Source organism: Solea senegalensis, linkage group LG18, assembly GCF_019176455.1.
Source record: "Solea senegalensis isolate Sse05_10M linkage group LG18, IFAPA_SoseM_1, whole genome shotgun sequence".
NCBI lineage: Eukaryota > Metazoa > Chordata > Actinopteri > Pleuronectiformes > Soleidae > Solea > Solea senegalensis.
In genome coordinates, this window is record NC_058041.1 from 16725299 (window position 1) to 16750359 (window position 25061).

At 39.8% G+C, this 25061-nt stretch overlaps 2 protein-coding genes across 6 annotated transcripts in view; one reads left to right on the top strand and one right to left on the bottom strand.

The window, feature by feature from the left end:
- The window catches only part of capn15 (calpain 15), a 53286-nt gene extending 38598 nt beyond the window's left edge, over positions 1-14688 (bottom strand). For 3 of the 4 annotated variants that reach the window (XR_006358294.1, XR_006358293.1, XM_044014756.1), the window contains exon 1: positions 6782-9037. Coding sequence is in view for 1 of the 4 variants with exons in the window: in XM_044014756.1 (XP_043870691.1) it covers positions 6782-6957 (176 nt within the window). In the remaining 3 variants the exon portion in view is untranslated. Of the gene's footprint in view, positions 1-6781; positions 9038-14341 lie in introns of those variants that run through there. The other variant, XM_044014757.1, reaches the window with a different exon arrangement.
- A 5764-nt stretch (positions 14689-20452) lies between these two features.
- LOC122759595 (ankyrin repeat and fibronectin type-III domain-containing protein 1) overlaps positions 20453-25061 on the top strand; it is a 133502-nt gene continuing 128893 nt past the window's right edge. The window contains exons 1-2 of one of the 2 annotated variants that reach the window (XM_044014527.1): positions 20453-20982; positions 22914-23009. In XM_044014527.1, the coding sequence (XP_043870462.1) occupies positions 22993-23009 (17 nt within the window). In that variant the 5' untranslated portion in view covers positions 20453-20982; positions 22914-22992. The remainder of the gene's footprint in view (positions 20983-22913; positions 23010-25061) is intronic. The other variant, XM_044014528.1, reaches the window with a different exon arrangement.

A 25061-nucleotide genomic window follows, 5' to 3' on the forward strand; every position in this document is an offset into this window, starting at 1 on the left:
GGTGTCTCACTTAAAGAGTTCACTAAAAAAAACAAGCAGCCAATCACACAAATGGCTCCGCCCCTTCTACCTTGATTGACACAGAGTTCTGCTGTTAAATGTTAAAGCATATGAAATAAATAAACTATTATGCAGTATACTATGATCAAAAATGATGAAAAAGATTGCATTTCATAACAATGAATATTAATATCAATATTGACCAGTGTAATCACACGTGCTGCCGTAATATTCAGTCAGTCACACACATGTACACCTTTTGTCCTTGGCCCTATGTTCAATGGAGCTGTTCTAAAAGTGCCCACTTCAGCTCCTCTGTTCCCCAGTGTCGCAGACATGGGCAAGAGGCCAACTGCTTACAGTGGAGGGGGAGAGAGGGAGGGAGAGAGAGAGAGAGAGAGAGAGAGGAAGAAACAGAAAGAGCTGTTTTTGCACTGAGGTTTTTAATGCAGTTAAGTACCGGCTCCTAGTCAGAATTCACTTAAGTAAGAGCACCAGTGACCTCTGGATCATTTGTCAATGCTTGAAGAAAGATAATCATAAAGTACTTCAGGAGACTACTTCAAAGAGTCTACTCTCCAAAACGCTTAGTGAGAAACCAGCATAGCAGCAACATCAGAGTTACCAGTTAGTAGTTACCATCGGGCAAGTCCGTTTTCCACACGTGGTGTAATATGTGCTAACTGCCAAAGCAGCATTCTCATGCCTGATACCAGTATTTTAAAAGATTTACTTGAATGAAAATAAAAATACACAACAAAAAATAGGGATGTCCCGATCCGATATCAGCCAAAAAAAAAAAAATAAGAGTATCAGATTATGTCAGATCCTGTGCGTCACGGAGCCATAGTTTAACAGACTTGTATTAATACAGCTGCAAGACTTCTCTCCCACAAATATTCCCATGATCACATAATCCCTTACCCCAACACACCACTTCCTCTCCATTCCAGCGCCAGGCTGTGTGTTGTGGGTGACAGGGCCTTCAGTGTGACTGGCCCCAGACTCGAAAATGCCATTAATATTAATGCACCTCACCAATAGAGTTTAAATCACCATTTAAAACACAGCGAGCATTTACTGACACACAGCCATCATCTGCAACCACACTGTATTTAGTGAGGTAAATTGGACACTCTAAACTGACCATAGGTGTGAGAGTGAATGGTCGTTAGTCTCTATATGTGTCCCTGTGATGGACTGGTGATCTGTCCAGTGTGTGACCCCCGCCTATCGCCCTATGTCAGCTGAGATTGTCACAGCTCCCCCCCGTGACCCTCATGTGGAGGATAAATAGAGTAGAAAATGGATGGATGGATGAAAACAACATTTCCACTCAACATTTTCTGAAACACACAATAAATAAAAAAGAAATGAATCGACAGAAGAACCGTTAATAATAATAACAATAATAATGATAATAATAACAATAACAATAATAATAATAGTAGCTGCAGCCCTACTTGGGTGTCTTGGAAGGTGCTGCAGATAAAATGTATTCATATTATGTGTTGTTGATCACTTGATTATTATGGGATTTGTCTTACCCATAGAGCTGGAGCTTTCTCTAAAGCCTCTCTGTCTTTCTTAAGAGCCGATGATGAGTCAGATGAACAGTTTCTATTAGCCAGCTAATGAGCCATGATGATAATATGAGTCATTAACCAACTGTGACTGGTCACAGACAACAACTCTGTACAAGATCAGTATCTAGAGCCCACACTTCAGCGGCACACGAAGTGTTTCTACATACTCAGCTTGACACTTCGGGACACTGAAGCCTTATTGACGAGGAAAAACAACATGATAATTGGGGCATTTATATATTTATATTTGAGGGATACTGAGCAGGAAGAGTCTACACACGAGACTTCTGAAAAAAGGTTCCCTTAGGCAAAGACATTGGTTATACAATAAGAGCAGTTTTAAAAGCAGATGCAATATCTCCCTCATGTGAAAGTGGAGCATTACATGAAGGTCATTGTGTTTTGGAAAGAACAGTGTTGTTGTTAACAGATTACTTGTCCTCAAGCCTCAACCCCCGATGACCGCGCATCAAGTGAACTCAGAATCCTCCTGACTGAGACTGAAGACAGTAAAAATAAAAATGCTGGTTGAGGAACAGAACAGAAATAATAGCAGTAGCTTCTGACCTCTAGCTGTGCCCTTAGTTAATATTTCACAACTGAGCAGTGCTTATTTTTGATGCTTGAACCTGTCAGTGTTGGAGACACCTTCAGACATTCCAAATCGGAACATGGAGGAAACTCTGACTGGGTTTCAGCAAACAAGAAGTGGCATGGAGCAAAAACAAGAGCAAACGGGGGGCTGCCAGGAACCTCATGGGTCAGGGTGACGGCGTTTCCTGCCACTGTGGTAAAGGGTTCCTGCAGGCACCTCCTTCAGCCCGAGGCCAACTTATATATGAATGAATGAACAAATGAAGGCCTATGTTTGCCACATTATCTGATTAGACAACGTTTTCGGAACAGGGAACTAGTGCTGAGCGGGGTGTACCGCTTCATACTGGTATATGAAAATCGTAACACGTGCTCAGGGCTTAGCTGAGTGTGGTAGTAACTGCAGCAACGAGCAATTCACCCCACCAACTTAGCAGGACACACGCATTAGAGTATCAATAATGTATGTGGTTACGCACTCACACACAGCTCCCTCTCTGTCTCGTTCACTCAATGTGAGCACACACACACACTAAACAGTGAGTCTTCCTTGCTTGAGTACTCACTCATGCATCAAAAAACAAATACTACTGATCCTTTTTTCCCAGATTAAACTAAGTGACACAAACCTACCAAACAAGGCAGTAATGGACTCCTGCGTCTATTTTCTCTATGGACTCCATATCAGACAATCAGAAAAGGCTGTCAAGCAGCAAGATAAAGTGCATAAAACATATTCGCATAGACTTAGGCAGGTACAAATTTCATAAGAAAAGTCTTTTGATAAGTCTCTAGAATCTATTTTTCCATGTGTCCAGACTTCTATTAGGGTTGTCACTTTTTTTCAAAAATCAAGTTTGACAAATTGATGCAGCCTCCGTTTCCAGTTTGTACAGTTCAAACTAGGGCTGCACAATAAATGGTTAAAACAAATTGCGTTCTCGTTTCCCACCGACGCATGCTCTCATTTCTAAATGGCAACGATTCTTCTGCAAATAAACGAACGTATGAGAGGGGGTAAATGAGTTTACAAGCACCAGTGCCGAGTGAGTGCGGCACAGAACATAGGAGAAAGTGTGCGCCAAGGAGAAATAAATACAACATGGACGGAGATGAAAACCCAGGTGGTAGTGACCTAGAATCACACAACCACCCGACCCAAACTTGTGCCAAAAAAAAGGTCACTAAATACATCAGACTCCTCTTTTAAATGATGAGATTTCAGACATTTCCTTTGCGAAATGTTGGAGATGAACCCACGTTTTCACGTTTTGTTAAGTCTTTTTAACTGACGACGTCACGAGTCGAGCTAGTGGAAACACGCCATACTGTATGTCACCTAAGCCACTACAATAATAACAACAAAGACAATAATAACAATCATAACCAATATGCAGGGCCTAAAGAAACCACAGTGTTTGGCACGTTACTTGAATGCTTAACTGAACATTTCTAATGATCATGATCTAAATTCTAAGCAAAAAAAAAATTGTGATTTACATTTTTTTCCTCTAGTTCAAACACAAACTTCCCACACTCAAAATATGAGTAATTGGTAGGTTAAATGTCAGTATACTACTGATGCTACATGTTTCTGTGTGACACCGCCAGGTATAAATGAGGTTACTGAACAAAAACACCACATTTCTATGGCAACAACAGTGGGGAAATCTGGAATCGTGTCAGTTGCGATGGCAAAAGGCTTTTTTGCGGCATCAATCCTCCGTGTCTGAAGAAAAACAAAGCCTGTAAGCCAAATCTATTCTGCAGGACTGTCCTGACGCGGCGCTGTCTTCACACACGCAACATCAAGAGAAGACGTGCTGAAATCATTCAGACATAAACACACCAGTGGCCAGGCTGGTCCAATCCAAGTGGACCGGTTTAAATCCAGTCAACGGGGGGGGAAAAGCCAGCACAATGGAGGTGGAATAAACACCATCATTCATCACGCCGCGACAGCAGAGACTCATGGATTGAGTCTGGACTCTGGAGAGGACGGGAATCCACTATAATGGCTGTGGACTCACACAGTCATATGTAATGTGACACTAGTGTATTAGAGTCTAGATAAAAATTTTTGGTGTGAATGAGGTACTTTGCTGAGCATGTCCCCAGCACAGAGGCTACCTGAAAACATGTTCATTTCATGTTGTCAAACTGTCGGCCCCCGATTGGTCAGAGTACCGTCACAGGAAGAGAATCAAGCCCAACAATGCAGAACTGTAGATCAGTTAAAAAGACTTAACAATCCTAAAAATGCGTGTTAATCTCCAACAATTACCAGGGAAATGTCTAAAATCTCAACATTTAACATCTCTCAACCAGATTTGTTCTCTTGTAATCAGTGTTTATCAAAGTTAGTGATCACATTGAAATTGTGTGTTTCAGGTATCCTGTTGGTGAAAGAGGTACTGTTAAATGAAACCCTAAAAAATGGCTACTCCTCAAGAGAAGGCACAACGTGTATCATGGTTTATTGAGACAAAACCGGATGTGCAGACTCAGCGAAACTACAGAACGAAGTATGGAAGAGATTGTTGTTGCATTGGGGACTGCATGTTCATCAGTTCCTCAATCAAACATTTCCACACCGGTGGATTGGAAGGGATGGGCCAATTCCTTGGCCACCACGTTCACCAGATATCACTCCTCTGGACTTCTTTCTGTGGGGTTATGTTATAGATATTGTGTATCGAACAAAGATACGGGACATTACTGAGTTGAAGCAAAAGATGTCGGATGCCATCGCCACCATTGATGAGGCTATGCTACAGCGAACATGGCAAGAAATCAAGTACCGTCTTGATGTGCTTCGTGCAACTAATCAAACGTGTATCAAATGAGGTAAAAAAAAAACTTTGACAACTACTGATTACAATAAAACAAATCTGGTTAAGATATCTTATCAACTGCCTTTGTAATACATGTTTTAAATTGTAAAGAGACTTTATGGACACCCTGAATATTCACCACCTTTTTTCAAGGCGGCCTTTTCTGAAAGGAAATTAAATTATGTCGCTTTATAAACTGCTCACTCCTGCATACAAAATTGAATTGAAAAAACTATTTACGTTCTAAGTTCTATAAGTAAGTTCAAACGTGTTACTTGGTAACAATTTTAGTAACACCCAGGTTTTAAATGACACATTATCATAAAACATGTATTTGTAACATATTTAAGTGAGCATTTTAAAGTAAAAAGACAAATCTTAATGTCCTTTCTTATCATGAGGTCCAGTAATGACTGGGAAAATGCAGTTCTTCAAGGGAGAGCCTCAAAATAAAGTTTAAATAAAGTTTAACTCACATGAATTATTAATGATCATTCCCATTCACAAATAACTTGAAAATAGCACTTAACATATCATACTGTCCAATGTGTTCATGTGGTCAGCTGACCTTGGATGTTTGGTGGGTCTGACTGGTGGTGACGGTTTGTTGCTACCGACATACACAACAACGGGAATAAAAAAAGGTTAGCTAAATAAAAGGAAAAGGAAATGGTCGACTAAGTAGACGATGACTTTTCTCCATGTATGTTGCTGTGGTTTGGTGGCAACTTGCTTAAGAATGAGCTAAAGCTAGCAGCGACTGTATCTTAAGAGCAGGTGGTGGAAACTGCTTTGACTGTTAAACGACAGCAGCGGATAGCAATCACGAAAGATGAAAGCCTAACCGAACACTGACATTGAATAAATAATGACATCCATTGTGGGGAAATGTGATCAGTCTCTCTGAGAATCAATAACTAACACGCGGAGCATAAAGCCCTGAGTGACTCAGCAACAACTTTAATACGCTACTAAGTGGTCGATATCAACTACCTGTGCTTGTTCCGGGAGACATGACGTGAAAAAGCTGAAGGAAAACACTTTTGTGAATGGAGCAGAGAAGTAGATCGACCTTTAAAGAAAAGCGGGTTTTCAATGAAAAAAATAAAATAATCAAAAACAAACAAAGTTCTCTCGTTTCAGCGAAACGCAAAGTAATAAAAACTGCTTTGAAAATGAACATAACTGAATCAAAGCTGGTCTTAAAGCCTGATAAAAGCCACACCAGTGAAACTCATCTTCTAATTAGCCTCTGGGCTGCTTTTCATTGGGCTCACAAAGGTCGGGTCAATTCATCAGTCCACGCAATCCACTCAGCACTGGACAGCAGCACTAAACTGAAGCACACACTTTACTGATGTGCTCACAGAGAAGAGTATGGGATGGATTTTGGTTTAATCCAGCTTAGTAAAATGTTGAGTGCAACACAGAAGCACATCCAAACGAAGGTTTTGATGGGATCAGCTTTGATAACAGTGGATTTCATCTGTAGTTGTAGAGTTATTGAATATTCAGTCAGCAATAACTCCAGAAGATGGCAGTGATGATACACGATGACTGCAAGCTTGCGTTAAATCCCATAGAAACAAGATTTTTGGGATTTTGTGTGCACAGCGCAGTCAGTGCTATTATGTCAGTACCTTGTACAACCACACTTCAAAAGCACCTGAACTATGCCTTTTAAAATAACATCAGTCCTATATCATTCTCCAACAGATGGCCAAACCGGGTCATTCCTGCCGAGCTGGATCCAGTGCCCGTCCTTACCTGCGTTCTCGATGTGGCAGCGGTTGCTGCTGACGTGTGATGAAGCTGGAGCCCCACACCGGGCTGCTGTGGCTGTTCCTGAGCCAGCCCACAGGGGGTGACGATGGGTAGGGGGTGCTGCGGAAGCCATGGTCCGACTCGGTCTCTGCAGTGAGCGATGAGGCTGAGCTACCCATCGCCACGGCGAGAGGTTATTAGACTGTGAGTGTGCTCTGATAGATAGGTCTCGCTTGCTCGGGTTTGCCCCCCCCGGAGTACAAACGTTGACAAGGGGATCAACAGTTGTAATCAGTGAGACACACTGACTGGGAGGACACTAAAAAGGGCTGTTTGGACAACACGAGCAAGCATGTGTCTCTATTTGCTGTCAACTTCCTGTTTACACATTCTGCAAAATCCAATCCAGGGGATTCAAAGCATGCTCCAAGAATGTGTCTAACTGACACTTTATCAAGTATACAGATCAGGGAAGATTTCCCACATGGAAGAAGGCTGTGTTGATTCAAACAGTAACTGTTTGTGTTGGGCCTTAGTTCCAGTTCAGCAGATGGTCTCAGAGAGAAGAAAACACAATTCTCTCACAGCAGTGGTTCATAACAACTCTTCCTCGTGTAGACTTTTAAGCCCGGACAGCGTTGCACCATATCGTCCACAGTGCCACTAATAATTCCTCCTGCGTTCCCCTGCACACGTGCCGACAGTCTGTGCAATCTCATGCCTGCTCCCTTTAGAAGTTCAACAGACGCTGGAGCGCGTGCAGCATGTGTGTGTTAAAAAAAAAAAGAAAAAAAAAGATGTTCACGGTTTCTTCGGCATATCATACCACGCGGTACACCTGTGGGAAAACTCGGGAGTTCAGGGTGCGAGTGTCACTGCAACATCAAGATCAGACATGGGACATAATATATTCACTCATTATTAGTGATGTGGGCACTGGGGGAAAAAAACAAATCAATGCACTGCATTTCCTGGGTTAGGGTGCTGGCAAACTCGCACACCTGCTACTATTCCCGTCTCATCTTTCAGACTTCCAGTGTGACCAACAGCTGCTGTGGAGGTTCAGCAGTAAAACACCCCAGCAGCGTCTCTCCCGCCAGGCCAAATCCCTTGACACAGGAGTTTTTAATTTCTTCTTCTGAGATTCTTCTTGTTCTTCTTGGCTTTCAAAAGAACAAAAGCAAAGGAGAACCTTGAGGATTGAACGTGCACACAGCAGGGCGTCAGGTCTCCATGTAGCCGCTCTTCAAACTTTAACAACAACCATGACGTGGACGTGTTCACAGCTCGGCTTCGATGCATGTTCCATATTCAACAACGTACCGTGAGAACGGTTCCTTTTCAGGCCGCAGTGATCCGCCGAAGCAAGTGCAAGAGACGTTCCGGGTTCATCAACTTGTGCTTGGATTTCTGTGGACTCACCAGCCTGTGAGAGCAAGTCTGTGCAGGCCAAACAAGTATCATTCCAGTGCAGGCCTATATCTGCCACTGTGACCACATCTGCACGCACTTGAAGGAGTTTAAAAAAAAAAAAGGTCTAAGGCTTTAGTCCACTCACTGCTCCATCACCCTCTGCTCTGCATTTACTATCATTAGCTGATTATTATGGCATCGCTGCATGAATCGCGTGGACTCCAATGCCCACTTCTGCTGTCCACAGTCAGTCAGTGTTACATGTCGATTAATGACCGATAACAAACTCACACGAGGGCTTTAACAACCGCAGCGCTACACGCTACTTAAAGCAATTCTATTTAAAACAAAATAAAAAAAAATAAGATGTTCTGTGTCCGTCTCCACACAGCGGCACAGAGGCCAGTCACAGCACCGTGCAGGAGGCGACATGCGCGGTTAGGACGCGTGGAAATAACCGTGGAGTGGATCCTCCAGAAAGGCAGCAGTCAGCCCGCAAATGTGACCATCGTCCCACGGCGTGTGTCCCGCCCGCGTTCATGTCACGTCTCCTGCGTTTGGCCAGAAGATGTTGAGTGTTGTTGTCATACATCAGGAGACATCCTCGCCCCGGCAGCACCGCTGTAGCTTCGGATGTTTAACAGCGCTCAAAATGCAAAAACCGCTCCGTCCATTTCCGCAAATCAAGTCAAACACACTCCTGTGTTTTTAAGGATATAGCTACATGATCCAGTTCACCCCACTCCCCGGTTTCAGATCCTTTTTCAGGGGCTTTAATTCTTCCTCGCAGAGCCGGAGCGCAGTGGACTGGGATGCAATATCCTCCTAACAGCGGATTAGCGGAGAGTCAGCCTGGCGCATGCGCAGTGGCCGGCTGAGCACAGCCGAGATGGAAGACTGCCTCACTCATGAATGTGAGCAGTATCCCGGGATAACGATGACTGCGACGGGTGTCTCATCGGAACCAGCTCGTTCTAACTCACTGTCAGTAAACACTGTTGTTGTTGTTAACGCGATCAGGGAACTGCTTTAATGATCTGCTGCCGCGTGTTGCGATAAGGTCACAACCAGAGGAGGCAGTGAAGGGTTAAGTAAAGTCAGTGGTGACTGCAGCACTCATCATTGCTCAACTGTCCCCACACATTACTGAGAAAAGCCCTCAAACTTCCCCCTTTCTCGCTCTTCCACTTCCTATCACTGCTCTGACCTCAATCCTCATTTCTCCTTCTTCCACTGTGTTCACTAATAAAAGTGTGTTGTCTTCTTTCACTGTTCACTCATAAAAGTGTGTTGTCCTCACTCACACACCGCATACAGCAGTTATTCTGTGTCATATGCATGTTGCATAGAAAGCGCTGAGGATAAATCATTAAAGGGATACTTCAGGTTTTTTTTTTTCCCTTCCAGTGTTATGAAAAACTGACATTCACACTCAATTCCCACCGGTCAAAAAACAGTATTTTAAGCATTCTCTCCAGGGTCAAACGACCGACACAACACAACACAGATTTTAGTCAGCTTCAGCTCCGATCACGACGCTTACTCAATCATTCAATTTCATTAATGTTAGTAAAAAGGATGGACGCGAGTATTCGACTATTTGCGTGATTTTAAAATGACAATCTAAAGAGAAGATTCCATTTACAAATGACAGCCTAATTCGTGGTGCATCTATTATCACAAAGTGGCAGCAAGTACTCCGTGTGTGTGTTATTAGTATATTAGTATATAATATTAGTATCGAGGCTGCTCCTCTCAGCTCATCGTGCTGTGAACCCTGCACTAATTTAACTAGCTCTCTTGCACTGGAGAAAACTTTTTTTTTGTAGCTATAAATGCCCATCTTTTGGTTGCATTTTTACTTAAATAGTAACAAAGTAACTCCATTATCACCTACATTAAAATACAGTGGAGTAAATAGGACGAGCAAAGAGAGCTAGGAGGCAGATTTATCCCCAATAAGATCATTTGCTCTCTTAATATTATTTAATTAATATTTCATTTTGCATTAAACTTGATGTACTTTCTGCTTATTTATTATATGAACACAGTAAGAATAGAATATGACGGAGACTATCATTTACAAAAAGCAATTCAAGTGACAGAAAACAGAAAAAGGGAGCAAAATATCTTTCTAAAGGATGACATGAAGATTTAAAAATTTAAAAGGGAAGTGTGTACAGGGTTTTATCATATGTTTTAATTTTACATATGATGTTTTTTTAGAGAATGCAACGAGAGATCCTCGGATTCTGCAAAAAAGCTAGTGAGCAGTTTCTCCTACAGCTGGAGGCGTAGAAATGTGCGAGCATGAGCTCAAAAGGAGCTGAAACTTCCAGTCCTGGAGCAGCAGAGGGCCGGCTCTCAAGTAATGTCTTCTGACAGAACGTCCAGACACCTTATCCCCAACATGGCAGGACACTGATGTCCTGGAAGCAATCAACAAATCCCTCCGTCCTCTGGCATAGTTTACTGAAGTCAAGCCAGTCCTCTACCTTTTCAGCTCCTCCATCCTCAAAGTGAACACTGATGATCCAGATCTAACGAAACACCATCAAGACTAAAGGTCTGAAAAATACAAGGATTCTGAAACACAAGGTATGCTGCTCTTGAGCCACGTTTCAAGCTGAGATATATCAGTGAGGACAAGGTTGCACCAAACCAGGCCAGTAATTGTAATAACAAAGATATTGTATTTATTATAAATGAATGGCATTGATTTGAACGTGCTAAACAATCATCAATGTGTCGTCATCTACATCTACTTTCTTAATATGGATGTTCAATGTGTTTCATAAGACTGATTGACCATGCCCAACTGATCCCTATGGTGAGACTGCGGAGAGTGCAGAGGATGCACCAACCACCTCAAAGAAAAAGAAGACCTTGAGGGGCTTCTTCAAGACCACTGAGGGAACTACACCAAGATCCTCTCCCCACCATGGACCAGAAAGAGTCACCCACCTTGACAGTGAGGAGGACCCACGGCATGGGTGGAGGGAACATCAGAGACCCTTAGCCACGACTTTCAAAGCTGGGAAAACAGTAGAGTACTCGTGCAGGAAGAGTCCCTAGTAGTTTTTAGCACTGGGGGAAATGTAGTGAGCGGCCTTTGCTCGTCTCTCAAGCCAGATAATCTCGACAGGCTGGTGTTTCTTGTAGGTTATTGCCTGTTCTGCATACGCTTGAATTGCTTTCATTTGGTTGTACTTTGTGATTAGGTTCCATTGTGGCATATTTCTTTTTAGTTAGTCCTTCATTTTTATGTATATTTTGCTTCCGGAAAATACTCAGGTGAATAAGAACCTTATTTATGTTTGTATTTAGATGCAAATATTTGCATGTTAGCTGGGATGTAGCACAATGTGGCAGCAAAAGCAGTGCTCTGTTAATTTAGCATTTGCTAAAAGGTGATATTAATATCTATAGAGTTATTACAGCAGATGTGATAAGGTGTAGCACAACAATGGAACTGAAAGCATTGCTCAAAGTTATTGTTCATGTTAAGTGCAATAAAAATATGCTTTCCATAAAAATTTCTTTTCATTTTTGTCATAATCATGCATCCCTAACTCACGCTGCAGTCACTCTGAACGCAAGTGTTCGGATTTGGTGCAGTTTAAGACACAAACTTTAGTTTACGTTCAAACAAAAAGATCCTATGGAGGTGACCCTTGTGTGTGTGTGTCTGCTGGCAGCCATGGTTACAGTTTTAGGTTCGGTGAGCAATGACTATGTCAGTACAGCCTCACAACCTCACTTCAAAAACAAAATCTGAACTATGACTTATGGTAACGATGCAGCTGGACGACACTCTCTGTGTGAACAGTCATCCCCCTGAAACTCTGATAGAGCAAAGTAACAAGTTTCTTGCAAGAAGGGTGTGTTTGCTGCGCACACACAAGTGGCGACACACAAACTGGTTTGTCTGCTGCACAACTTGACTTCAGCTCCGGAACCACAGGTGCCAATATTTCCCACGATAATCAACCGCAGTATTGGAGCAAGGGACCGGAGCTGTGAAGAGTATCATCGTGAAAAAAACAAACAAAAACAAGACGCTCTTATTAGTCATTAAATTCCTAACTGATTCACTAAGACGGAAACAAAGAGACGCAGTCACGCTGATAATAATGCTCTGAGGAGTAGAGCCAGAAACTGCATCATGATAAAAAGGTTATCTAGATATAGAGGCTTTCATCAACTGTTACTGTCCCGGAGTACCACGTTACACAGACTACAGAACTGAACTTTAAGCAGGTCCGATGTTTGAGGACTGCAGGCCTTTGTTCAGGCTGCATCTGTCCAAGTGCCACCTGTCGCCGTGAGCAAGTGAGCAGCAGCAGCTGACACAGTCAGGGCCTGAGAGACAGAACGACAGGGAGGGAGAGATTGGATTTCAGTTCTGATCTCAGGGGACACAAGGGCGGGAGAAGGGAAAGCGAGGATGTGAGCCGATTTCATGCTACATTGTAAGCTGTCATCTGTGCACCATCCAAAAAAAAAATCAAAAATGCCCTGTCACCTTTTCCACTTTCTCCAGATGAAAAAAGTGCAAACAGTTTGCTCTCTCAGCCAAACATGCTTCTGTTAAAATGTAAAATAGACGGAGGCTGAATGATGATTCCAAAAAAGTCTAATCAGGACGATTAATAGCAGCTAATTAAAGACATTTTTACGCTGCTTTATGGGCAGAAAACAACAAACTCTTAAACACTGAACACAGACATATTTAATACATTGAATTAAGTGTAAAACTGGTGGATTGCTGGTAACACTTTGATAAACTATCTTGTGTATGACGATCATTTGTTGTTACTTGGCAGCAGCTGCTGAATATACATACGCCCTGGTTATGGTGTGAAATATACAATACATAATAACAATAAAACAATTACTCAAATAATCGATGACCAAATGAATCGTCAACTATTTTGATAACCGCTTTGCAGCTTTTATCGTGATTTAAACAAGATTTCGGATCGTTTCAGCTTCTTAAATGTGAATATTTTCTGGTTCCTTTGCGTTTGTGGACAAAAACAAGACATTTGAGAACCTCATTGTTTCACTGATCAACATTTAAAGACATTTTATGGACCAAACGATGACTCAATTGATCGAGAATATACTCGATAATATAATCGTTAGCTGCAGCTCTGGGCACCACGTTGTTATTGCATTACTGCTCAGCCCTATCTGACTTTGTATATTGCATAAACATGATTATCGTATGTGACATGTAGAACCTTATATGACTTATAGTTTAAAGAAAAGAAAAGGCTCTTTATGTGCACAGTTATGAACAGGAACTGGTAGATTTAAGAATAACACAGCCTGTGTTTGATGCTGTGAAATTGATGAGGTTGAGACTGAAATTCACTTCCTGCTTTATTGCCTTATTAATGAGAATAAAGGGAATCTTCTTTTTGGTAAAATGTCCCGCATGACCATAAAAAACTATAATGAGGGTAACTTCATTATAACGGACTTTATTTGCCAGCGAAATGATGAAATCTGTTTATTATTGTTAATCGTAATATTATTTTCTTCCTCTTGAAGGGATGCCATGTAATAATGTGATGGTTTTGCTGATGAATGGGTCACAACAACCTCACCTTTGGTGGTTTGTCAGGTAAAGAGTGAAGGATGGATTGTGAATGAAGTCTTTGGGAGCAGATCTTGGTTGTGATCGGGACACAGATCCATATTTAGGCGTGTACTGAGCTTTCTGACCACTTTCTCTCGTATTCAGACACTCCAAACACTTGTTTTTTGAGTGGGTTTAGATGCAGATTTGACTCTAGTGTTGATGTGAACAGGCTGAGTTCAGGTGTCAGGGCACAGGCAGGATCTCCCCCCTCTGCTGAGCTCCTGTGAGTGTGGCTGACCTGAGCAGCTCACCGGCAACAAACACAACACACTCTGTTCTAATGTGTACACAACGGAAATAAATAACAACTGCTGCTGCTGTTACTGAGTGTGTGTGTGCACTGTCACGTTATAAATGTACACCTGTATTGTCAACATTAGCTACATGAAAACACAACCGCGGCGAAGGAGTCAGTGGCTTAATCTCGCTCAAACAAACTGTTATCACAGAGAGAACGTGACTGACGCTACACACCACACACACACACACACTGTTCTTACCTCAGCTCTGAGGAATTATTGGTAATTTTCACTTGACAGTTGCCCTAACTTTCCACAGCCATGGAGACGTCAAGTTCCAGTCGGTTCCCACTCGAACCACCGTCTTCTCTCCGGGCTTTTAGGCTCCACACTGAGCGCGGCCGCTTCCGCACGCCAGTGACAAACGTGTGTACGGTGGTGATTGTTTTCACTCCGCCATGTATCAACCGAGAAAGCGACCGTGTTGGTTTCACTCAAACAGCCAGGAAGTAAGGGGGGAATCTCCATGGAGCGAGCACAGAACAGGCGTACGTTAACCGCGTAAGGAGGAGCAGTCCGCTGCGTGCCAGCGAGCGTAAACGTACGTAAAGGCGATTCCAGAATGTCAGAATAAAACAACTACACTTCCCGGTGTTCAACGCGGACGTCTTCAACGTCTTCAACGAGGAAGACGTCATCAATGACGCATGTACACGACAAGACAACGCACTGTGTGCAATAAAACTGGTTTTATTTGTGTTTTTTAATTTGTGACTTTAGTATTTATTTTTCTTCTGTGTGACATTAATGTGCAAACGTCCTTGTTATGACGTATTTAAGTCTTCAGCGTTGGCAGTCTCTTTACAGGCCTGTCACTCAGATAAGCGCACTCTGTGGACATCTAGTGGCCAAACATTGAATTGTAACACATATTGATTTTTCTATTTCATTATAAATGACACAATTCTACATACAGTATACCGAAATTGCATACATTTATAGCAATTTCACAATATTTAAGCTTTTTAAATGAGAGACAAAAAAATAATAATAGTTAAAAAAAACCTACTGCCAACGTGTTACTGATGTTTGACATATTTAAGTACAGTATGCCACAATTGTACTAGACAGACAGACAGACAGACAGACAGACGACTTAATTGATCCCTTTGGGAGGTTCCCTTGGGGAAATGAACAGCTCCAACATCAGCACACAGCACTGTTAAGATTAGAGTCACACTTTACAGGAGACTGGAAAGAGAAACACCCCAGTTACCAAACACCATAAAATATAGAATAGAATAAGATAAGCTAAAAATAAAGATAAAATAAAAATAAGAATCTAAGAATATATAAAAATACAAACGTAAATGACCCATGCTATATATATATGTACATACATACATACACACAACACATATATATATATATACATATACATACACACATACGTACATACATACATACATACATACACATACATATATATATACACATACACATATATATATACATACATACACATCCACATATATACATATATGCACATACATACACACACAGGTACACACACACCTACAGTTACCCCGTATTGCCCAGGGTTTTATTGCACTGTCTATAAGGTTTTATTGCACATGTTATTATGTATGTATATACTACTGCTGCCAATATTACTTTGTGATTATGGATCTGGTCCCAGCAGACATTAAAATCCACTGATGATTTATTGACTGACTTTCTGTAATGACACGGAGGAAAATATATGTAAAATCATACCAAAGATGTTATTTCTCTATCTCGGCAACCACAGCCCAGTTGCAGATCCAGTATAACTGCACATGAGCTTACTGTATGCTCATAACTCCTGTTACTCTAGTAACCATAACATTTATTTTCTACAAGATGACGTGAGTATTTATGTACTGATTATATAAATATGATTTGATTCTCAAATATTGTATATTGTGTTATACTGAATAACTTCATTAAATGAATCTGGGTGGAACTCTGCACCATGAAACATGTTAGTGAGACGTTGCCTTATGTTTGATTTTATACATACAAGATAAGATAAGATATATTATACGAATGTAACGGAAACAAAGATATTCAATCATTCATTCATTCATTCATTCACGATATACATTTTCGCAGTTCGCAATATCAATATTATTTTGATCTATATAAATATCATGACTATTTATTTTACCAATGAATTGATAAAAGGCATACAATATTTAAATGTTATTGTTAGCTGCCCACGTCAACGTTCTTCTCTTACTATTGCTTTAACAGTACTAGAGAAGAGAAGTTTGGGAAGCTTTGTCAAAGAACACAGAATCAAAAAGTGAAAGGTCTGATACACTATATCTAATTATTTTCAGCTTTACTTTGAGCTTTGCATGGCACGTTAAATAAAACAAAGCGTGTAACCAGGCAACAGATGGAAAACTGTACAATTTCACACAATATTATGGAAGCCCATTTCCACCAGTGTGATGGGAAAAAATAAGCATGTAATTCATTATAATGACTTAGTAACCCAAAATAATGAGAAAGTTTCTCAGAATAATGACTTAGTATCTCAATGTATTGACTTAGTATCTCAAAATATTGACTTTGTATTTCAAAATAATGACTTAGTATCTCAAAATAATGACTTAGTATCTTAAAATAAAACAATTACTTAATATCTCAAAATAAAACAATTACTTAATATCTCAAAATAAAACAATTACTTAATATCTCAAAATAATGACTTAGTATCTCAAAAATAATGACTTAGTATATCAAAATAAAACAATTACTTAATATCTCAAAATAATGACTTAGTATCTCAAAATAATGACTTAGTATCTCAAAATAAAAATTACTTAATATCTCAAAATAATGACTTAGTATCTCAAAAATAATGACTTAGTATCTCAAAATAAAACAATTACTTAATATCTCAAAATAATGACTTAGTATCTTAAAAGAATGACTTAGTATCTCAAAATAATGACTTAGTATCTTAAAAGAATGACTTAGTATCTCAAAATAATGACTTAGTATCTCAAAATAATGACTTAGTATCTTAAAAGAATGACTTAGTATCTCAAAATAATGACTTAGTATCTCAAAATAATGACTTTGTATTTCAAAATAATGACTTAGTATCTCAAAATAATGACTTAGTATCTGAAATAAAACAATTACTTAATATCTCAAAATAATGGATGACTTAGTATCTCAAAATAATGACTTAGTATCTCAAAATAATGACTTTGTATTTCAAAATAATGACTTAGTATCTCAAAATATTGACTTTGTGTTTCAAAATAATGACTTAGTGTCTCAAAATAATGACTTAGTATCTCAAAATAATGACTTTGTATTTCAAAATAATGACTTAGTATCTCAAAATAATGACTTAGTATCTCGAAATAAAACAATTACTTAATATCTCAAAATAATGACTTAGTATCTTAAAATAATGACTTAGTATCTCAAAATAATGACTTAGTATCTCAAAATAATGACTTTGTATTTCAAAATAATGACTTAGTATCTCAAAATATTGACTTTGTGTTTCAAAATAATGACTTAGTGTCTCAAAATAATGACTTAGTATCTCAAAATAATGACTTTGTATTTCAAAATAATGACTTAGTATCTCAAAATATTGACTTTGTGTTTCAAAATAATGACTTAGTGTCTCAAAATAAAATAATTACTTAATACCTCAAAAATAATGACATAATATCTTAAAAATAATGACTTAGTTTCTCAAAATAATGACTTAGTATGTCAAAATAATGATATAGTATCTCAAGATTTGTTTTCCCCCATCACACTGGCGAAAAGGGCTTCCATATACTTGATATGGGCCATTCTACCGAATTCGTGCAAATTGCTGTCCCACAATAAAAAAACTATTTAACAAAACAATTAAGAATTCAGACCTTCAATATTTACTAAGATTATGTTATGATCTAGGTAAACACAAGACTGTAACTATTTAGTAATTAAGCTAAATATATACAAAATCATCATTTATGCTACCTTCCTAGGTACTTTCTATTGGGAAGTAGTTGTCCCAATCTCTAAGCCCTAAATTTCAATCCATGAAAATAATACTTAAAAGAATTTTGTCATTTTTTCCAATGGTGTATTTTAAAATATATGTTTGGTTTCTTTTAAACAGAATGTAAAACATTTAGATTCATTTTGAAGTTTTTTTTAAAATTACAAAACATGCTTTAAAAAATGCTGTCCCACACTTTCATGTCACAACCGTAACACGAGTTGTTTTACCACATGGGTGGAGCCTGGTTTTAGTCACACCCCAGAATTTCTGACCAAGAAATGACACTGCATCCCTGTCCCTCATGGCTGCATGGTGAGATATTACCTCTTATAATTTTTAAGTAAATGGGCTCCAAAGTCTGAAAATCAGCATGTTGCATTAATAATTGTCACAACCGTACACATTTTATCTCCAAGTAAATACACTTTTGGGGGCTCAAAACAAAATATTATGTTTTGTTGTGTGTACAACTGTTCAAACATCTGTTCCTAGCCAATTACTTGTTAGCATGTTTGAGTTATGCTAGGAATTAGCTAAAAATGTCACAACCGTAACAGTCACAACCGTAACAAATTGTAACGTTACGGTTGTGACATAATCATTATGGTGTACTGTTCCACATATTTAAGGACATTTTTCATCATTATTATTACATTATACTCATTAAACATGATAATAATAATAATAATAATAATAATAATATTGTTATTATATTTGATTTGTAAAGCACATTTCATTCTTAAGAATCTCAGAGTGCTAAATAATGTTTGATATGATAAGGAAAGAAGGAAAGAGAACGAAACTAGAAACGAAAGAAAGGAGGAAAGATCAAATCTATCAGTGATTTATCTGACAGGGAGCAAAGGAAGGTCAGAAGATCATGGCGAAAAAGACAGCAACATCACAGGCTATTGGTGAAAAGTCAAAGAGAGGTGGAGAGATTGTGCACAACTTCCACGCCACCTCCCACACCCTCTGCCACGCCTTCTCCCATGCCGCCTCACCTTCCACGCACTTCTAGTGAGACTGTTACTCCACGCACTTCTAGTGAGACTAATAAGAGACGTTGGAATGCGTGACCACAGAAAAATAAACTTGAATGGAAGAAAGAAAAATATAGAAAACGGTGCCATAGATTGTGCGTGAGGCCAGAGAAGTCAAAATGTTCTGCAAGAACAAAAACTCAGAAGGAAGTATGGAAGCACAGAGTTCCTGTGCATATCAGAAAGACCCTTCTTTTTCATAACACACTCATGCACAATTTGCAGAAAAAAATACAAGTCTGCCAATTATAAAGAGAAACATGGATTAAGACGTGCATTGACAAGCAGGTTGCTCAGAAAATACAATCTTGTTTCTATGCTCAGAGAAACACTAGGCAGCTCCGACAGGCAGCTCTCAACACGACTGCAGACAACCCACATCTAAAGTTCACATATCAGAGACATAACATTTGTGTTGGTAAAATTCACATTAAAAGGCAGGTTATGAGTTAATGTTAAGCAATAAGGTTGAGGGGATATAATACAACCTTGCAAACAAAATACTGTGGTCACAAGCAAAACAGTGCAGTCACTACCGTAACAGTGCGGTCACTACCGTAACACTGAATGTTTTGTAAAATAAAATAAGAATTGAGTCATTAAATAACATTTTATGATAACTATTGGTTAAATATACATTCAATGTAATAACTAATGAACTCTGAGATCTCTATGATCAGTGTAATTCATTTTACAAAAAAGATTGCATTTCAATTTTGATGAGTCTTAGAAAATAAACTTTGAAATATTGTTTAAAAAATAATTTTAAGTGATTTAGTTGTAAAACCCTTCATAATAAATTACTAAAATTATTCTTTAGAGGGTGTATGGACACACAATATTAACAGATTAATATCATGGTTTTTATTGCAGTGTGTTGCTGTGTTACGGTAGTGACAAATTTCAGGAGTTGAAAAACATTTCAAGAACAGGCAGACATTAATATATGAAATTTGACTGCGCCTTTACTAGATATGTACCATTGAAATATGGTACAATATATGTATGGACAAGGTTTTTGGAAAAAAACAACTTTTGAAAATGTGTTTCCAACTCTGGACTTTGCACGAATTCGGTAGAATGGCCCATATATCAATTAGAATTGAATATCAAGAGATTTTCAATTCTGAATTTGTTAAAAACCTGACCAATAGGAAACCTGTGAGAGTGAGTGAATGAGTGAGTGAGTGAGTGAGGCGGAGCGAAGCATCCTGTGATTGGGACAGTCCAGCAGAAAGAGTCTGGGCGGAGAAAGTGCAGTAAACGCCGGAATAGTTTCTCACATGGACTCATACTGTCCATACTGTTACAGTTAGAGTTATTACCGAGGGCCAGTGTCACACGTATGACCAGGAGACAGCGACTGCAGTGAGGCAGCGACGCCGCACTGACCACACACGAGCCGGGGACACTTCACAAGATAAGGAAGATTTCCTCGGGAGAAAAGGTAGAGCCCTGAACGCATCACCGCACATGACTCGTTGTGTTTCCTTCAGACACTTGTGCTCTCAAAGAAGAGGAAAAGTCACGCTTGTTTTTCCAGAGAAGGAGTGAGCGTTTGTTCTGTTTTAGTGTGTTGTTTTCAAAGGCCAGTCTCTGTGGGTACACACTGTTGTCATGACAATACTAGCAAAACCCGGCGCGAGGCACGTTGGGAGGCACAAAAGACACCAGCGTCAGAGTTGAACGGTGCTTTTCTCACGGACTTAAAATCACCATGAAAGTTCACGTTTAAAGGCCACTGAACTGTCTTTACTGCGACGTCCAACCGCTGTTGTCAGGACACGTTGGTAAGTGTGTGTTTTCTTCTTCATATACGGAGCTTGTAGTCCACATAGAGACCAAAACCTGGTCCTAACGAGGCAGTACCTCATTTCCGAGGAAGCGGTTCAGTTTAGGACTAAGATTTGAATTGTGGTTCGGTTAATAATAGAGTTAGGCATTAACTGGATACGTTCTCTCAAAGTGGGGCTCGAGGGCCACATGTGGCCCACCACTTAATATCAAGTTATACATTGTACGATTCTCTGTAAGATGTATAGATTCATTTTCTGTCATAAAGACATTTTTATTGGGAAATATATACCGTTCCATATCAACAGACACTTTTATTTTGAAATTCCGTGACATATTGTCACAAATAGTCATTGTGAGTTTTTTGTTACTGACCAGACAAGATGCTAAGTGGCCCCCAGGTCATTTGAAGTTTGAGAGCCCAGGTGTAGGCTGTCCAAACGAATGGAAGTCAATGCAACATGCTTAGAAGAGTAGCTGTGTGTGTGTGTGTGTGTGGGTGTGTGTGTATGTGTTGAGATGAGGTGTGTCCTGGGATTATATGAGACTATTGTGACCCGGCTGCTCAGGAAAGGGATGCTTTTAGTCAGCTCTTTGCTGCTTTACGGCCAACGCACATGTGGAAATGACTGGCTTCCCCAATAGAGGGTGAGCAACAGAGGAAAAAGACGCGTGTGTGTGTGTGTGTGTGTGTGTGTGTGTGTGTGGTAGATGGGTCAGGTCAGGGTGACTTTACATGTAGATGGACTCGTGTGGTTGAAGGATAGAATAAGCTTTCATAATCCGTGTCGCTACATAATTGAATCATCATTTATTTTTGCAAAGCAGCGAGTTTCAGCAAAAAGAACCAGGTTCATGACCCGGTCACAACAAGGGCCTGTGTGTGTGTGTGTGTGTGTGTGTGTGTGTGTGTGTGTGTGTGTGTGTGTGTGTGTGTTGTTGTTTCTTTCTTTCTTCAGTTTCCACCCACAGTCCAAAAACCTGCAGAGGTTAATTGGACACTCTGAATTGACCGTAGGTGTGAATGGTTGTTCGTCTCTGTGTGTTTGCCCTGTGATGGACATGTGTGCACCCCGCCTTTTGCCGTATGTCAGCTGGGATTGGCACCAGCGCCCCCGTGTGACCTCATGTAGAGGAGAAAGTGTTAGGCAATGGATGGACGTATACACAGCATCACATACTAGATAACCTGCTAATGTATGTTTCTGTGTTGTAGTAATTGTATAAGTTTTGTTATTTTTTTAGTTTCGGTGAAGGCAAATGTAGATATAGCTGACGTTCTCTCATTATTTCCTTGATTAATCAATTAAGTTGTTGAACTGAAAATGTCAGAAGCACAATGTCCTCAAATGATTTGTTTTGTCCACAAACCACGAGTTAGCTGTCAATGAGAAACAAATCACCCGTATTCACAATTAAGAAGCTGAACTTACAAAATAGTTGATTAATTTAGGCACTAAAAATCAGTTAATGAGTAACACACACAGACACAATTGTTTTTGTTTTTCCTAAATTCATTTTATTACTTATTATTGAAGCCTGAATCTCATCCAACATAACAAAATTATGTCAAAATCAAAAGACTACACGTGTTCTGAGGTGAACAAGCAGCTGTCCTGGGAAAGTACATTTACATTTTGGTCTTGTAAATCAACTCACACTTTCTACAAAGTCAATAAATAACACAATAGAAGTAAAGTTTTCTTAATAACCAAATCCTTATTTCACTGAATTACACTTTGAATGAAGTACGGCGTAAGCTATTTCACGCCTCCCCAAACCAACCGGATTTTCCGGGCAGACGAACTAGGATTCGATTTAGAAGGGCTGGTGTGACTGTGATGAATGAGTGAAACACGGTGTTCTCGTGCCCCTCTCTTAACACAGCTGTGGGCTAATACACGGCTGTATACATGTATGTTCCCAGGTCAAAGTCTGGAGTCACGGTAGAGGAAGAGGAGGAGAACCAATCAAACCCTGGGACCACTGAGCTTCCAGGTGCTGGGATGGACCAGCACATAAAGTGAGTGACATTCTGTCTTCATTTGTCTCCCTTGACAGAGTTTTATAAAGTTATTTAATGTGTTTTATGGTGTTTACATAGTGAACATCCTGCCTCTATTTCTGGGGCTTCCTGGAAGTGTTGTTGCCCAGGATTCAGCTGCATGCATGGCACTGGGACTGGGGAGGCTTCGTAGCCATCTATGATATATTAGCAGATTATTAGGCAATTTAAGGCACTGCAGAACATAAAATAAAAACGTTGTGACAAATAAATGGTTCATAGAAAAGACTTATTACAGAAGACTTATTCTCCGTGTTTAGTTTTGACTTTGACCACAAAGTGAACCTGTCCTGAGTCTGGATGGCTCAGGACAGAACAGCAGATCAGGACAAAGTGTTCTGTGCTTTGTAAACTAAGAGCTGGATGTTGGAGGTGAAGAACAGGAAGTCATTGTGAGGTTCTGAGTACTGGACTTGGCGTTGGTGAGGCTCAGGTGGCAGCATTCTTGTTTCGAGACCTGTAAACACAGCAGCACATAATCAAGTCAAGTACAATACAATCAGCCCTGTAATCTGTGAAAGATGTTCCAAAGAAACGAGTACGCTGACACTTTTTAGCTTCACTGATTGACTCTCTGGATCTAGATCTCTATAATCTCTCTCCCAAAGACGCTTTTGTCCTTGTGTTACTGGAGAAATCATTGGTGCATCCAGTCATTGATTTGTTCCTTACTCGCACGACACGGTTTTCATTTACATTTGCATGAATTCTGCTCCGGACATGCCTTTTTCTGATGTTTTAGCACCATGTTTGTGACTCATTTGGAAGAGGAAACATTTAAAAAGTCTCTGATCTTCCAGGACTGGCCTCAGTGTTTGAAACGAAGAGTTTACATGAGGGGACTTAAAAGAGAGAACGGAGATCCGTCTTTATGTTTGTCCGTTTGAAATACGGCGCCTTGACAGCGGCCGAAAACATGCGTCCTCTTTAACGACGTGTCTTCCAGCACCAGAGAGTGACTGCATATAGTCACTGATCTGTGTTTTTCCTGCGTTCTCTCTCTCTCTCTCTCTCTCTCTCTCCCTCTCGCTCTGTTTTTTAGTTTGGCAGGTTGATGAGGTGCTTGAGAGTTTACAGCCCAGCATGTCTGGGCATTTTGAAAGCTTTGCACTGTCTTATTGTAACAAAGTGGGACTCCTCATCATCATCATCATCTACACTGATGTGATGAGCGTCTCCTGGAAGTGAGAGCTACACACACACACACACACACACACACACACTTCCAGGCACAGTCAAGTACGGGGTAAAAGGAAACAACAGATGGCAGCCTTCATTCCACTGATATCACGACCTTGATGATTTAAGTCTGTTACAGTGTTAAACTGCCGCGCTGGTTACAGCATATTTGTACTGACACATTGTAACATCGTCTGTGTCCAGTGAAGTGAAGATGTGAAATATTGGACTGATAACTCATCCCTAAAAGACACCTTATTATGACCATGCTTGTGTAACAGTGGCGCACATACATATTTGGAATCATCATCATCCTCTTTTTTGATTCTATAGCTTTTTTTACTTTATTTAACCAGGAAAAAGAGATTAAGAAACTCTTTTTCAAGGGAGTCTTGGCCAAGATAGGCAGCAGCAAATACAAAACACTCGACATTACAAACTTACACAGTTAAATCTAAAAAAAAGAAAGAAAGAATCCAGATTAAATATACAAGCACATTATGAAAAACAAGTGCAGCCTCAAGAATTCTGTCAATAAAATGAACTTGGTCAGTTTCCAGTCTTTCTGCAACATATTCCATGCAATTATTTGTGCAAAAAGGGACCATATTTAACACATGTAAATAGCCTTCATTTAACATTAAATAGCCAATGAAATAAACACAGATCATAAACAGTAGATATTTTATTTGAGTGTATTTACAGTGTATTGTCACTCTCAAACATCCCTTAAGAAAACTTTTCCTAAGCCAGGAGGAACAGCTTGTGAGCATCTTTATATTCTGATATATCTTTTAAATGCAGATACTTTTTATAAGCCAGATTTCCCAG